This window comes from Peromyscus californicus, unplaced genomic scaffold (genome assembly GCF_007827085.1).
Source record: "Peromyscus californicus insignis strain IS unplaced genomic scaffold, ASM782708v3 Scaffold_5__1_contigs__length_169319896, whole genome shotgun sequence".
NCBI classification, from domain to species: domain Eukaryota; kingdom Metazoa; phylum Chordata; class Mammalia; order Rodentia; family Cricetidae; genus Peromyscus; species Peromyscus californicus.
In genome coordinates, this window is record NW_026294573.1 from 41,250,244 (window position 1) to 41,265,412 (window position 15,169).

A 15,169-nucleotide genomic window follows, 5' to 3' on the forward strand; every position below is an offset into this window, starting at 1 on the left:
ACTTAGTGGAAGGTCTTTCCCCTTGAGAGATAGGTGCTTATACTGTCCCCTTCTTCCAGTGTCCTTCTCTGCCTCTAACCTGGATGCTTCTAATCAATCTTTTCAAATCAGTCTCATTCAAGTATCCCATCCTTCCAAAGATGCTCTCTCCTTCTCAATATTACGGCACCAAACCGTACTCAACTGTCATTGTTAATTCACTGGCCTGACACTCCTGCTGGAGAACAAGCCCTGGCTTCTTCTTTGGTCCTCGTTTCCTGCGTCTATAGATTTTAAGATTATGGGTATGACAGTCTTTTCCCAAAATGGTGACCTATAATCCTCTTTGATCCCCTTTGACACACACAACCGATACGGGAGACTGGAACTAACAGAAAGAGTGAAAACTTGGAGATAGCGCTGTAAAACCTAGGTTTCTCAGGCACACGGTGGTAAGTCAGGGCAGGTGGTTAGTGTGCCAAACAGCACGTGCTTAAGAACCCAGACCCAGCAGAGAGTCCACTGGCTCTAGAGTCAGAAGGGCGCGCTGCTAGTCTCTAGACACATAGCCTGGCTTGGAAATGCCTGCTTCAGAGAATTGCAAAGGTTTGAGGAATAAAGTAAGTTAAGCAGATGGCCCCACAGTCGATATTCAATACATAGCCCCTATTTCTTCCCTTAGAAATCAGGGCAAACTAAAGCCGTTGTGGGCATTGGGACAGAGATCAACGTAACTTAGAACCTTCGAATCCTTCTGGTAGAAGGATCTTCTGGGCCAGTCTTGCTGACTGCTCCTAGCTACACTTAGTAAGGGGTGGGTTTGCCCCTGTGTGCTCAGTTCTGGTTATTAACACTTCGCAACACACCCTACATCCTTATAAAATCATTCTTTGAAAGTTCTTTATTATCAAGCTAAAGCAAACAACCCCCCACAGCAAGTGTACCCATGGCTTTCCGTGACTGACCATCAAGTGTGAGGTACTGGAGTATCCCTGGAGTCTTTTCTGCTATGGGATAAATAGCCACAGGTCTTCTGGGGGTAGCTTATGGAATCTGACCTCTCACCAACTTCCTCCAGGCATGGGGAGATTCTGCTACTCTTCCTTCCCCTTTCTCCTTGGTGTGTGGGAGACTGAAAGTGGTCAAGAGGAAGTAAATACTCATGACAATAGAAAACACTCAGTCATACATTCGCTCAACAAATGATTCCTGGCTAACCAACAATGCCAGGACTCTTTGAGGTCCCAGAGACAGAGACGAATGAGACATCAGCTTGGTCACAAGTTGTTCCCAGTCTAATAGGGGACAGAGATACTCATTAAGTGGTAGTTTGGAGGGCTCAGAAGATAGCTCAAGTAATAAAGTGCTTGACTTACAAGCACAAGGCCCTGAATTTGATCACCAGAATCTATGTAAAATAAATAAATAAATAAACCACAGCCAGGAATAGCAGCATGCACTTGTAACTCCAGCGCTGGGGAGGTAGAGACAGGTGGATCCCTGGGGCTTACTGATGAGCCAGCCTGGCCTACTAAGAGTTTCAAGCCAGTAAGAGACCCTATCTAAAATACAGATAAATAAATAATGGATGGCACTTAAGGAGCAACATGAAGAATTTCATGAGCCTGCTCACAAACACATGCACCTACACACATACAAGCATGCACACACAGGAAAGGTGGGTTTTGTTTTTGTTTTTGTCTTTTTGTTTGTTTTGTTTTGTTTTTTGGAGAGGTAGTTTTGAAAGGGAGTGTCAGTGTGAGGGGAAGGCCAGCGTGGTTTTACGTGTCTCTGTGGGCAGCAGAAACTGTCGTGCCTGCTCCTGTTTTCAGTCATTTGACAAGTGTGAGATGAACCACCTTCACTCCTGTGGTACCTCCAACACAGAGTGCATTCCTGCTTCTGAACCTTTGAACATGAGTCTCCCCTCTGCTTAGACTGCCCTTCCCTCAGATAGATCCCGGTAACTGTCTAAGTCTTTTCTCTAGTCTCCGACTTTATGGCCCCTGAGTAGTGAGGCCTTCCCTGACCATCCCAATAAAAAATTTGCAGCCACATTCCAGCCCTGCTGTACCTTTTCTCTGCCTTATTTTCTCCCCAGGATTCACCACTGTCTCACAACTTTCTATTCTGTCTGTGTGTCTCAGCTGCCTTCCCAGCTCTCAGTCAGAATAGATTCAATAATGGCATAAACAGAGGTTTGTCGTTGATCTCTTCTATGTTTCCAGGGAACATAACTATACCTGACACAAAACAGGTGCCCAGTAAATGCCTTCAGAATAAGTTTGGGTTTGGGATTCAGTCCTCAAGTTGGGATATCATCACTTTTGTGGGTAAACCCTCTCAAATGCTACCCTTTATACAAAGCTCCTCTGGGTGCCTCTTCCTTCAGGAGTCCTTCCCTGCTCTGCTTAGTCAGAATTAGTGTCCAGTGTACAGCTTTGTTTATTCTGGTATATCATTGGTTCTTAGACTTGTATTTGACTTCATGTAAGGAGCATCCTAAAGCCAGGAACATCTCAGGGTCCACCCACAGTGTCCAGCTTGTGGCAAAGTGCCTGTTCCATGTGAATTTGTGTACTTATTGCATAGTGTTTGTTCTGGTGTAAAAGACAAGCATCAGAATCATTCTCCACCTTTGGGGAGGTTAGGGCATCATGAAGGAGATAATGTCACCTAGACACCAGTGAGAAGTAACACCTAACAGGGTGTGCGAGAAGAAAGACATAATACCTACTAAGTGTCTGTTAAAGGCCAGACACTTTATATGAATTGTCACATATAAATCTCTTACTAGCCCCTTGAAGAAAGGAATATTAGTGCTATCTTCAAAATCAGAATACCAAAACAGAGTCAAAATAAGAATACAAAGTTTAGGGATAAAAAGAAATAGTATATATTAAGAAAACTTGAGAATTCTCTTGCCGGGCAGTGGTGGCGCATGCCTTTAATCCCAGCACTCAGGAGGCAGAGGCAGGAGGATCTCTGTGAGTTCAAGGCCAGCCTGGGCTACAGAGTGAGTTCCAGGAAAGGCACAAAGCTACACAGAGAAACCCTGTCTCGAAAAACTAAAAAAAAAAAAAAAAAAAACCTTGAGAATTCTCTGACAGGAGCTTGCCTTCCTTGTTCCCATTTATTAGATGTGTGGTTTTCCCTGAGACCAAGGCACAGGGAGGTTAATTACACATAGCCAAGGTCATATAACAATATTCGAAACTAAGAATGAGACCCACATCTACTCCAACTTGCCATTGAGTCTCTTCTTCAATGAGCATTTGAGCCCCTCAAGGATCATGTTGAGAAGCAGGTGCTGATTCAGGAGTTCTGGGGTGGGACCTGAGGATCTGCATTTCTCACAGACTCTAGATGATGCCAGTGAGGCTGCCATAGGGACTGTGCTTGAAATAGCAACAATGCTTAGTCTAAGGCAACTCTGTCAACTACCAAAAAAAAAAAAAGAAAAAAGAAAGAAATCCTCTGAGTTGTTGGGAAAACCACTGGGTTTTCAATAGAAAAGCTGAGCCTCAGGCTAACCAACGCTGTTAAACCCCTGAGAATGGATGGAGGGAAGACAGCCACAGTTTCAGGACTTTGTGGTACCCCGTCAGTGTTAGAACCCTACTGAGAGCAAATGTGCCCCCTCGAGACTTACCAGATGCTAGACCCTTCTAGGTACTTGAGCTGCGGCCAGCTGCTGTGGAGAGAATGCGTGATCTGGAGTGTCACTTAAAGGGTTCATTCAGGACTAGCCAGAGAGCCTACCAGCTCCTTGACTTTGGACAGGTTATTTTACCACGTCTTACTTCTCATTTTTCCATATGTGTACCATGGGCTCAATGATGCCCATTTCACGTGGGATTAAATGAGGTAACGTGAATAAGCCACTTAGCACAGTACCTGGCACAAAGTGTCACTGAATAAATTATAGCAGCTATTAGTCCCCATGTTCATATAATCCTCACAGTGATCCTTTGATTATGAGGATTAGAGGATTACCTCTCTTTTTCCAGACAAGGGAACGGGCTGAGGAAGCTTAAATGACTTAGCCAAGGTTATACAGCAAGTGTGGCTGTGAGCCACACACAGGTTGATACATGCAGTAGCAAGCACACTCTCTCTGCCTCTCTTTTGGGTATGTTCAGACAGACTCTGGGAAAGACATCTCAGAACTGGCAGTGGGGGCATCCTGAGATTTGGAGTTGAATGCTGTTAACCTGGTGTGTGAATTATCGCCAAGCAGGAGATCTTAGGGCGACTGGGGACTTTGTCACATGCTTTGAAACCAGGATTTCAGCTTGAGCTAGGGGTTCTGATGGTCATGAAAATCCCTTACTCAACTCACAAGTTTTTATCAACAGCATCTGCCCATCTGGCTGCCCCCTCAGGGGCTCTGCAGATGAGATGAGTCGGTGCGAGGTTTCTGGAGAAGGCTGGTTCTCACAGGGAAAGAGCAAAGTGTGCAAGTTGGCAGTGCAGAAATGCTGAGGCTCCTTCCAGCAGCTCTTCTGCTGCTGCTGTCAGCCGTGAAGTCAGAATAATCCTAGGACCCCAAAGAGCAGGCAAAGTTGGGAGAAAATAAGGCATTTTTATGAGCTGTGCTTGGACAGTTTCTAGAGCTTGAATGCAATAAAAAATGCTTAACTCAAACTACATAAAACAATTTACTTTTTCTGAAATGAGTCCAAAAAAAAAAAAAAGCCTCAGTTGTTAGTAACATCTTACTTTATGGCAATGGCAAACAGGATTCAGAACCAAAAGATCGGCAACTTATAGTCCAAGAGCCAAGTTTGGCCACTGTCTTTTTCTAGATAAAGTTATAGTAGACCACAGCCACTCTTTGTTCAAATAGAGTCTCTGACTGACACACAATAGCATGGTTGTTGTGACAAGGACTGTGACCCACCAAGCCTAAATCGTCCAGTATCTTACCCTACACATTAAAACAAACAAACAAAAGCCTACTCGGATCTAGATTGCAGTTCAGTTTTATGATGTTGGGAAAAATTACAATTTTCTCTGACCTTCAATTTCCTCATTTCTGTAAAGTGATGTTTTTCTCTCTTCACATATAGTTGGTGTGGAAATCAAACGTCATAGAGAATAGTTGGGAGAGCACTTTGTACACTCAGAAGCACTGTGGACTTGGGCTGGGGCAACTTGCGTCATTCACTTGATCTGTGTTTGAGGAGACCCCACTTCACCCAGTGAGTTTCCAGTGCCTGGCCGGGTGTTGTCAGTCTCTCCTTCCTCATGAATACAAACTTAATCCCCCAGTTATTTCCTCTTTGCCTCTTCCTCCAAACATGCAAACATGTAGGGTTAGTACAAGTGCACACAGAGATTCTTGTACTGCTTAAACACTTGCCAAGGACCTACTGTGTTCAGGGATATAATCTTTCATGTGCTAATTCTTTCGAAAAGGAATGTTTGGTTCCTAAAGGGAGAGGTTTGATAACAACCTATAGCCAAATAGAAATGTTTCCTATCATAGTAGGAGGAAACATAGCAGGAGGAAGTATTCTTTCTGTGTGTGTGCAAATGCCCATGCTTTATCAAAACAGAAATATTCAGGTTCAGATTCAAGAGAACAGCTTTTTCAAAACAAGAACCTGTTTAAGCCAAAATACATGGAAGTGCTTTAAGATTTGGCTATTATGCATACAGTTTTCTCTTGGAAACTACACTTTGAATTCTAAGTTTCTATCCCAAACTACCTAGAATGCTTCCTACCCTTGCATGGTAAGTGGAGATGCCTCCCCCGCCAGCTGGACAGAACTGCTTGAAGCTGATCAGATGTGGGCATCAAGGAGCTAGATACTGTAGCCTAAAATGTTGGAGACAGTCTTCCTTTCACACTATCTTATTTCTTAAATAAAGATAATTTAGAAAGTACAAACTGGATGACTGTTCAACTTTCGATCTAAGTAAACATAAATTTAGAACAAAAATCAAGTTTGATATTCTGTTCTCAAAATATTATTGCTATATCTATATATCCAAATCTTGTTACAACTGATAAAGAGAAAAGATGTCACTATTTGAAAAAGGAGAAAAAAGAATCTGACTGTTATCTCTGTGGACTGCAGATACACACATATGCTCCAGGCCCCAGACATGAGCCCTGTCAGCATGGCAACTCTCTCGGTCCCCATGGAAAAAGCATTAGCATTCTTTATGAATGTGTTCCATCTGTATTTGTCCATATACACTTAAATACAGAACTGCTGAACCAAAACCCACCACCAATGTATGGCCACCAAAATTCAAAATTCTTGCTCATTTTACTCTCCCCAACTATTAAAAACAGTTCCTTAAAAAAAATATAGCTTGGGTTTTTATCTTTTCTGCTCCGAAACTTAATCTTCTCCAAGTCATTTTTAAAAGAGAATGCTTAGCTCCATGAAGCATTTTTACTAGACGTAGCTGGACTCCTGTGATACTGGGAGGCATATGTGAAGAAAGCCTGTTCATGAACTAGGCTAACGGCAGGTAGCTTCATTGTGCTGCCCAATTACCTCCTGTCTTCCCATTCATAGGCAAGTTCCCCCATCTCTGGCCTCTTCTTCAAGGCCATGTTTTACAGTTTGCAGTTTCTTTTATATCAAGGAGAATCTTCCTGTTTGAGATTACTTAGTTCTGGGTTTTGGTTTTCCCTGAAGAATTTTTATTCTTGATGCTAAATGAAGTCTCTAAACCTGGGACAGGTGATGATAGCATGGTAGAGCTAATTATAGTCAGGAGCCAGGGTGACTGTTGATTGGAAAATGATACAGACTGGAGGGTTGATGTCACACATCCTACTGGACTGGAATCCTTTCACTCACTTGACCTTCAGAACCTCCCGGGACCTAAGCCTGAGTTTTCCTTCCTCCAGAAGCAAAGATCTAAAACAGAAAAATTTAGAGCGCAGAAACTGTACTCACTCTTACCTATCTTGATACCCATTAATATGTGAGTAATTTTACAAAGAAAGATAGTATAATGGGGACATATACCATACATATATTTCATCACCATGAAGAGTACAGAAAATTTTCAAGGTGAGTCAGGTCTACTGTTAGCACTTAACCAGTGAATGTTTATTTGTATTTTTTCATATTCTATTTTAAACATATATAAATTATATTAGGCTGGAAAATGACCCATTCAACCAGTTTCCAAGAACTATAGCAGGTTTGTCATAGACATAATTGCTTTAAAATGTCCTTTAGAAGCAGTTCAATTGGATGCATGACTGGGTTTTTTAGATGATTATAGGAATATCATATATGCAAGATAAATATGACTGAGAAACTTACATGATGAAAATGGAACTTAATTAGGCTTGATAAGGTGGAGACAAATTTAGGATAAATTATATTTTAAACCAATGAAATTAGTCTCTTGCATTTTGTATTTGCAAAATAGAGTTTCTGGGAACATGTGGCAAGGTCTTGTAATATCCACAACACTCTCTCTCTCTCTCTCTCTCTCTCTCTCTCTCTCTCTCTCTCTCTCTCTCTCTCTCACACACACACACACACACACACACACACACACACACACACACACAAACAACAACAACAACAACAACAACAACAACAACAAATTTACAGGCTAAAATTAAAAGACAAGGGTCACAACAGCTGGAGTGTGCCCCATGCCTCACACTCTCTCCTCCCTCCTAGGTCACTAACTGGCTGATGACAAGCCTGCCTAGCAAAGTTTGTCTCTGTCTTTTCTGTTCTTCAGAAACAAAGGAATGTCCTAATGGAAGATGTTGCCTTTAGGGTTTCCATTTGATGAGCAAATGTCACCGAGTTTCCTCTCTGTTCTCTTTGCTTCTGTCCTGTAACAATAAAAAAGATACCCATTTTCTGATCCAGAACCCAACTTGTTTTCCCAGGTTCCCTCCTACAACCAACACAAACACAGACATTTACCAGCAAAACAGAAGCTGTTGGAAACATTTTTTTGGCTGCTGAAATGGGCTCCTGTCACTGGGATGTGGCAGGCTTTTTGCTGTATTATCTCCCAGCCCTGGCCCCAGTAGGCTAAAGAGAGCTTTATGTAATCAGTCTTCCCTGACGTGTGACGTCCCGTCATTTTCCTCCCCTTCGGCTCTGCTGCCGCCCACAAATCAATAACATTGCCTGAGAAGTTCAAGCTGGTTCTGCAGCCACCACAAGCTCTGTGTTTCTTAAAGGATATGTCAGAAAATGTAAAGTTTCCTAATGATATTTCTGGCTGATGACACATGGCAGAGCTGATGGACTATTTATAATCAGTGGCACGATCGCAAGTACATTATTTTTATTTCACTTAGGGGGGAGCCCTGTCGCTTGCTACCTCTTTGTAGACAAGTTGATATCATCTCTACCTAAAGTAGCTAAATCCTCTTTATGGAATGCATTTGTGCTTTCTCCTTTGTGTTAGGAGCACCTCGGTCCCTTCTGAGAGAAACCCTTGCCCTTCTTTTTTTCATTGTTCTTTGGCTCTGGGAATGATGAGGGCAAAGAATGATTTGTAGCAACTGCTCTAAATTCTGGCCATGCCTGCATCCTTCACTAAAAATGACTCCAGTTCTTGCTGCTCAGATCCTTCTACACCTCTGAGTGTGGGTGTGGCTGGCATGACCAAGGCAATAGACACAGCTACTGAGTCGAGTGCTTGTCCCAATTTTATAGGACTAAGCAGAGTACAGCTGTCCTTTGTTGAGCACCTACTATGGTCTAGGCAATATACTTAGTAGGCATTTATGTGTGTTATCTCACTAAACTCTCTCAAAATTTGCCAGAGGTAAGTGATGTTACCTCCAGAGAAGAGATCTGGAGGAAATGAGTAGTAAATGACCCAATTTGTAAGGGAAAGTCCCAAGACTCTAAGCAGATCTCTCTTAACAAACTGTGCATGCCATCTTTCTAGTCCCTGGTACTGTCTTTTCCTGATTATGTTGCCACTTGTATATATCAGGTGTGGCTATTCAAAGGCATTTACTGTTTTTAGTTTAGATAGTAAGAGCTCCTGTGAGTTCAAAGCCCACACCTGAAAAGAGAATTGGTGGGGTTAGAAACCTTTCAATCTAGGGTGAACCTAGAAGGAATCACAGGCCAAAGGAGGGTTTTACACTATAGTGGGAAGTGTTGCTTATGTAAAGATATTGAGCTCTCTCTTTCTCTTCCTCCCTCCCTCTCTCCCTCTCTCTCTTTCTCTCTTTCTCCCTGTCTCTCTTTTTTTAATATTTCCACAGGACAGAGTTTAGGGTATGGATTTGTTAACTATATTGATCCAAAGGATGCAGAGAAAGCCATCAACACTTTAAATGGACTCAGACTCCAGACCAAAACCATAAAGGTAAGAGGCGATGCACCAGCTTCTGATTTAGGAGGTCCTGGTAGAATTTTAGTCTGTGGGTCTAGTAAGTCCAGGCTATGTGGGAGCCAGAAGTGGTGTTCTTTATTTACTCAAAGAACATTTACTGTCCCCTCTGCTAAGTAAGGGACATGAGCCATTACAAAATAGAGGGTGAATAGTGGAGGGAAGAGACCAGGGGCTGTGATACCTCTAATCCAGAAAGCAAATGTGGGGTCTGGAATCATGGCCCTACAAAGAAGACCTGCCAGCCTGCCTCCACACAAAGGGTCAGAAGCAAGCTGAAGAAACTGAGGCAGAAAAGCTGTCCTGGGTATGAATAGTGTGCCCTAAGTTGGGATGGCAGGGGTGAGAAGGATGGGAAGTAGGCAGGACCAAGTCAGGGGATCTTATGTGCTGACTGAGCAGCTGGGCTTTCCCGTATGGATGATTCGGAAAAAGAAAGTCAACTGTAAATAAACACAATACTATCAGAAGGGCAGTTACTGATGAAAACACAGTTAAGAAACAACAAAAATAGTAATCCAGCAGGCTAAAAAGAACTAGGTGAGCAGATTACATCTCAAAAATCTTTGCTTTAATTCAAAAAAGAAATCAGTAACCTAAGGCTGCTTCTCCAGGTAGGTAGGTGGATTTCTGCGACTGGACTGTACTCTCTCACTTTAGACTTCTTATACGGGCTCCTTTGACAGGCCGCTGTCTGCCTCGGGCGTCCGGCGGTGGTCTCTTGGATGGAGCTGCCTGCTCCTCAGCCTCCCTTCCCCTTCTTCCCCCACCTCCAGGCAGCATCCTGTTTAGGGGCAGCTGCCAGCCGATTAATGAGTCCCATCCTTCATAGCCTATTAAACCGCAGGGAAGTGTCTCCTGGGCGCTCTTATCCTCACGACAGCAGGTCTGACGCAAAGTAGGACAAAAGAGAAACTTCTCCCAGAATGGAAATCTATAGATGGCACCAGCTCTCCGCATCTGAAAACACAAAACCAGAACTTTTTAGTTCAGCAAAACTACTTTTCTGACATCCAGGCTAACAAAAGAGAGTGGCGTATAAGAAAACCTTGGCTGGAAGGGAATAAAACAACAACAGAGCCTTTCTCTTCGGGGACACTTTAGGTGATTATTTCTCTTCTTAAGCAGCTTTATTTGTGCAATTGTGTTTAGATTATTTCTAAAAAAAATTATTGCTTTCTCTGATCTCCTACAGTCTGTAGTACACAAAGACCACAAAATAAGCCTGATTTAGGCTGCCTCTGACACGGCTTAGAGTTAGTTCCTAGGAATTCTCTAAGGGGGAAATAAAAGTTGTTTAATTATGGCATAGTCCTCAGAGAGTAAGGAAGATTAATTTCTTTCAAAGGAAAAACACACATATTTTCATACTTTAAGTCGAGAAAAGTGTTCCTGTCACTTGACTCTGATGAGGCTTTGTCGCATTGAGAGCTGTTTGTGGCCTTGATTGATTTTTTTATGTTATCCAGTTCAGCATTAGAATGTCAGATTTTTTTTTCCCCCCTTGGCGGACATGCTGACCTCGAACTGAGAAAGGTACTTTCCTTTCCTCTACAGTTTTCTTAAAACCCAAACCCTTTTCCCACGGCTTGGGATCAAATCACCAACTATCAGTCTGCCTTTTATTTTTTTTTTCAAAGTCTTTCATAAGATCCCTGCAGTTTCCCCCAAAGACTGATTGGGCCCAGCTTTTCTAGTCTCAGAATGGTCCCGTGGCCCATCATAACGTCAGATGCTTTATCTAAATGGATCTTGGAGACAAGGAACATTGATTATTTTCTTTCTGTGACGAGCTGGTCTACTCCCTTCCCTTATCTCTATCCCCTTCTCTGTCCTCCTACCCAGCCCAGGCTCCCCCTGCATCAAAACGCTGCTAACACATTTGCACCCAGAGGAAATGTGGGCTTCTGAGAGACACTGTAGGATTCAAAATGCATGATACCACTGCTGAATCAATAATTTCCATTCTCTACTACGAATGAAAATTTAATGTGCAAACCTAGGGATTTCAGCCCTTTCATTAAAGCAGTTTATTTGCCATACTAAAAATTAAGTTTGAGTGATAGGTTCCTTTATTAACTTTTCTTCCCTTTCCTAAAGGGACACAGTGTTTAAGGTAAAAATCATATTAAAGGGGAGGAAAAAAGCAAACCCTTTTCGTGTGCTGTTAATAGTCTCATCATTTATTAATTTCTTAAAATTGCTTTTTATGCCTTTCAGGCCACTGTTTACTTCTACTGCTTCAGCTTGCTTTGATAAGTGACATGAGATTTATCTCTTTACTCTTGACTGCCATGAAGGAATAGATAGCTTGTCAATCTGGAAAAAACAAACAACCACAAAAACAACAAACCACACACACACATCATCTATGGAAGCATGCATTACAGAGATCTCGGGACCATCTAGTACAAGTTGACAAACTTGGTTAAGTGTATGCTCCTTCTCACATTTCTGATAACACAGAAAATACACCACTCTAAGTGTGATATATAAAAATATTAGTGCTAGAAAAAGAAGAACAAACCCCTAAATTAATGATTAACTGCCAGATTCAGGGATGGTTTTAGAGATGGGAGTTAGGGGAGGGCAAAGAGAGCAGCTATTCCCTGGTGATGATGATGGTGATGATGATGGTGATGATGATGATGATGGTGATGATGATGGTGATGATGATGATGATGGTGATTCTGAAGGTGTTTAATTTAGATCTTCAGTTCTTCCATAGGAACTGAAATCTAGATTTCCTTTATGTCAGAGCTCTCAATTTTTAGAGGCCATAAACATAAACAAAGAAAGAAGTATGAAGGAAAACCAAGCAGAATATAGTATTTGACCTTTGTAAGTCACTTTTTAACCTCTGTACCTGAGATTTAAATATGGCACCATTGCCTTTGCCAGATATCAGCGAATGTCCCATTACCTGGCTGCTAGTGGGAGGTGTCCACAGAAGATGCTTTCCTGTCAACAAAAAATCCATTTTCCTTTTATTGAGGAGGCTGTAAGGAGACCATATGAACACTGAGGGCATGTGAGCAGCAAGGCCAGACCTCTGGCAGAGAAAGGGCATGATGCTCGAATTATACCTGGAATGAGTAGGTGCAAGTGGGAACTCCAGAGGAATCACTCTTTCGATTAGACTTCTTTCAAGGGAGAAGACTCTACCTGGAGACCAGGCTTAGAGAAGTGAAGTGTCCTGCCTAGAGACACACGACTGTCAGTTTATCTTGTGTAAGCATGAGCCAGAGAGGAAATGACAATAAACAACAGTAATGCTAGCTTCCTTGGAATGTTTACATTGTGCCCGATAGGATTCTAGTCTTTCTAAATGCTTGTTACCATTTAATCTTTGAGCTATCCCAGGAGTTAAGTGCTTTACACACATCAGCTTTGTTTCTGAAAATAGCCCTGGTAGAAGGTGCTATTGTCTCCTTTATGCTAATGAGGAAACTGAGGCCCAGAGAAGTTCAGGAGAGAGACCTAGGATCACACAGTGGGTAAGTGACAGTTGGAGTATTTTTAAAAAGCTTTAAAAATAATTCTCTGGCAGTGGGTCCTTAGTGTTGGAATGTCAAACTGCCTGTTTGCCTAGCAGCATGTGAGCCTTGTGAGGGTGTGTGGGTGAGTATTTTGGCTCTGCTCATACAAGGGTTAATTCCCTGGCATGGTAAGTTGATATAGAAAGCAAATAAATGAACTATGTGGTCCCTCCAGATTCTTCATAGATGGACTTATGGTTCAGAACATTTGCCATTAACTTGAAGACACACTGGACTTTAACTTCCCAAGCCCTTGCTTTCCAGGCTTTAAGGCCTTCCATTTAAGTGAGCCACAGACGACAATGGCCTAGAAATTCTCCAATCCAGGTGTTTCATGGGGCCACAGCCTAGTGTGGACCACGAGCTTACCACAGGAGATGATTTACCTCACTTAGCGATAGGCTGCTGTTTCTTAGTTTTTCTAGTGTTTTTTGTTTTCTGTTTTTTGTTTTTCCTACTTGTCTCCAACAAGAATCTGAGAACACTGGGAGAATGGGCTTTGGATTCTTGGAAATGATGCTCTGATACCCCTTGACAACTGACGCCTATCCTAGCCGACTCTGAAAGAGCAGCTTCCGAATTTACACTGTCACTTCAGCCCCTTACTAAAAAATGCTCAGTTGAATCCTGTTACCTTTGCTTCTGCTCCTTGTCACATTAGTTAAGAACAAACAAAATGGGGAATGGATGTAATGGTAATTCCAGCACTCTGGAGGCTGAGGCAGAGGGATTATGATGAGTTTAAGGTCAACCTGGGCTTCATAACAAAATGGAGGGGGCACAAGGAGAAGAGAGGGAAAGAGGAAAAAAGGAAGAAAGGAAGGACCCTCAAAACAGGAATAATCCAAGTGGGTTTGTTTGGATTGATATTCAAGTTACCATGAGATACTTTGGTAAAATGTAGTCTAGCAAACTGGGATTTGAAGGCTTGGTATCACTTCTGCTAAACCCTTCAGTGATGGAACTCTTCTTCAGGCTTTAACCTAAGTGTGAGAAGCAGGATTTGAGATGTGTTCACTACTTGCTCTGCCTCTGTAGGTTCACTCCTGGCAAGCATGCATGGGGGTGGGGGTGGGGCACTTAGCTATGCAAGCTGCAGTGAGATAATAGAGTGACCACAAGCTAGAGAGGTTCCCTTGGATGCTGGAGGGGAGATAGGGTGCTGTGTAAGGTGTAAGTGGGAGTCACACTGCTCAAAATAAGTTCCAGGATAGTCCATCTGTTGATAGTGTGCCTTGTGGAGTGTTTGGCCACAAACCAGCATTTGGCAGGGTGCTGCCGTAGGTTTTATCAGCCTTAGATTTGGGGTTTTTTTCTTGGGGGGAGGGAGCAGGGGCATGTTTTTGCTGCATAATATGGAATGTGTGTGTATGTATGTGATATATGTGTATTATCTGTATTTGAGGCTTTTCTCCATTGAATTATATGTTTGTAAATGGCTTTATGAATTTCTCTAATAATCACATGAAGCCTTATTCAAATGATAAAAGTACAACTTGATATAATAAAGCATTTCTAGAGCACAGCACTTGTGCAAACTAGAGTACACATCTCAGCACCAGGTCTCAGATGAAGAGAGTAGCCTCTGCCACGCCAAGTGAACCCCTAAGAGCTAGCACTGTCCGACAGACGTAGGAAATAAGAGAGGCACCTTATCACTAGGCAGCATCCCAGGTCTTTAGAGAACCCAACTAGGAGAGAGGCTGCTGGAGAAAGCTCTCCAGAAGGACCATCCCGTCTTCTCTGGGGAGGAAGTGGGCTGGTTATTCTGCCTCCCCTGTAAGGATGCTGCTTAAGGATTTCAACATTTTCTCTTTTTTCTCCTAATGGCGCTGGCAGTGCCTCTGGGGATCTCTCTGCACTTGAGCTTTGCGGGTTCCTGTTCACTCTAGCCGCTTCTTTCCCTTGCCAGGGGTCATGGGCAGCTCCTCCCTCCCCACTTCCTCGGCTATCCACCTACCTTGCTGAAGGCCTCCATTCCGCTGAGGCATCTCTTCTTTGCACTCGGCATAAGCAATTATTTCTCCTATCACGGCTCTTAATGCTTCCTGGAGAGTTAGCAGATCAGTTTTTGCTGACGGATATCACCCCACCCAGAAATAATACCCTGCCTGCCTCTATCTCGTTAATAACAAAAAGGCACCACCACTCCTTTGTAGGAACCCTTTGCTGCCAAGGTCAGCCAGGATACTGGCTGGGGTTACTGAATCCCCAAGGAAAGGACCAGGGATAGGCCAATGAAACTGGAGATGCCCAGTTGTACTGGCTGTCACCCCCTCTTTAGTGGGAGATTG

The 15,169-nt window shown here is 42.9% G+C and overlaps 1 protein-coding gene across 8 annotated transcripts in view; it reads left to right on the top strand.

Annotated features, from left to right (window-relative positions):
- Elavl4 (ELAV like RNA binding protein 4) overlaps window positions 1-15,169 on the top strand; it is a 141,392-nt gene that overhangs the window by 109,454 nt on the left and 16,769 nt on the right. For all 8 annotated transcript variants that reach the window (XM_052715417.1, XM_052715414.1, XM_052715412.1 and 5 more), the window contains exon 3: window positions 9,209-9,312. In XM_052715417.1, coding sequence (XP_052571377.1) covers window positions 9,209-9,312 — 104 coding nt within the window. The remainder of the gene's footprint in view (window positions 1-9,208; window positions 9,313-15,169) is intronic.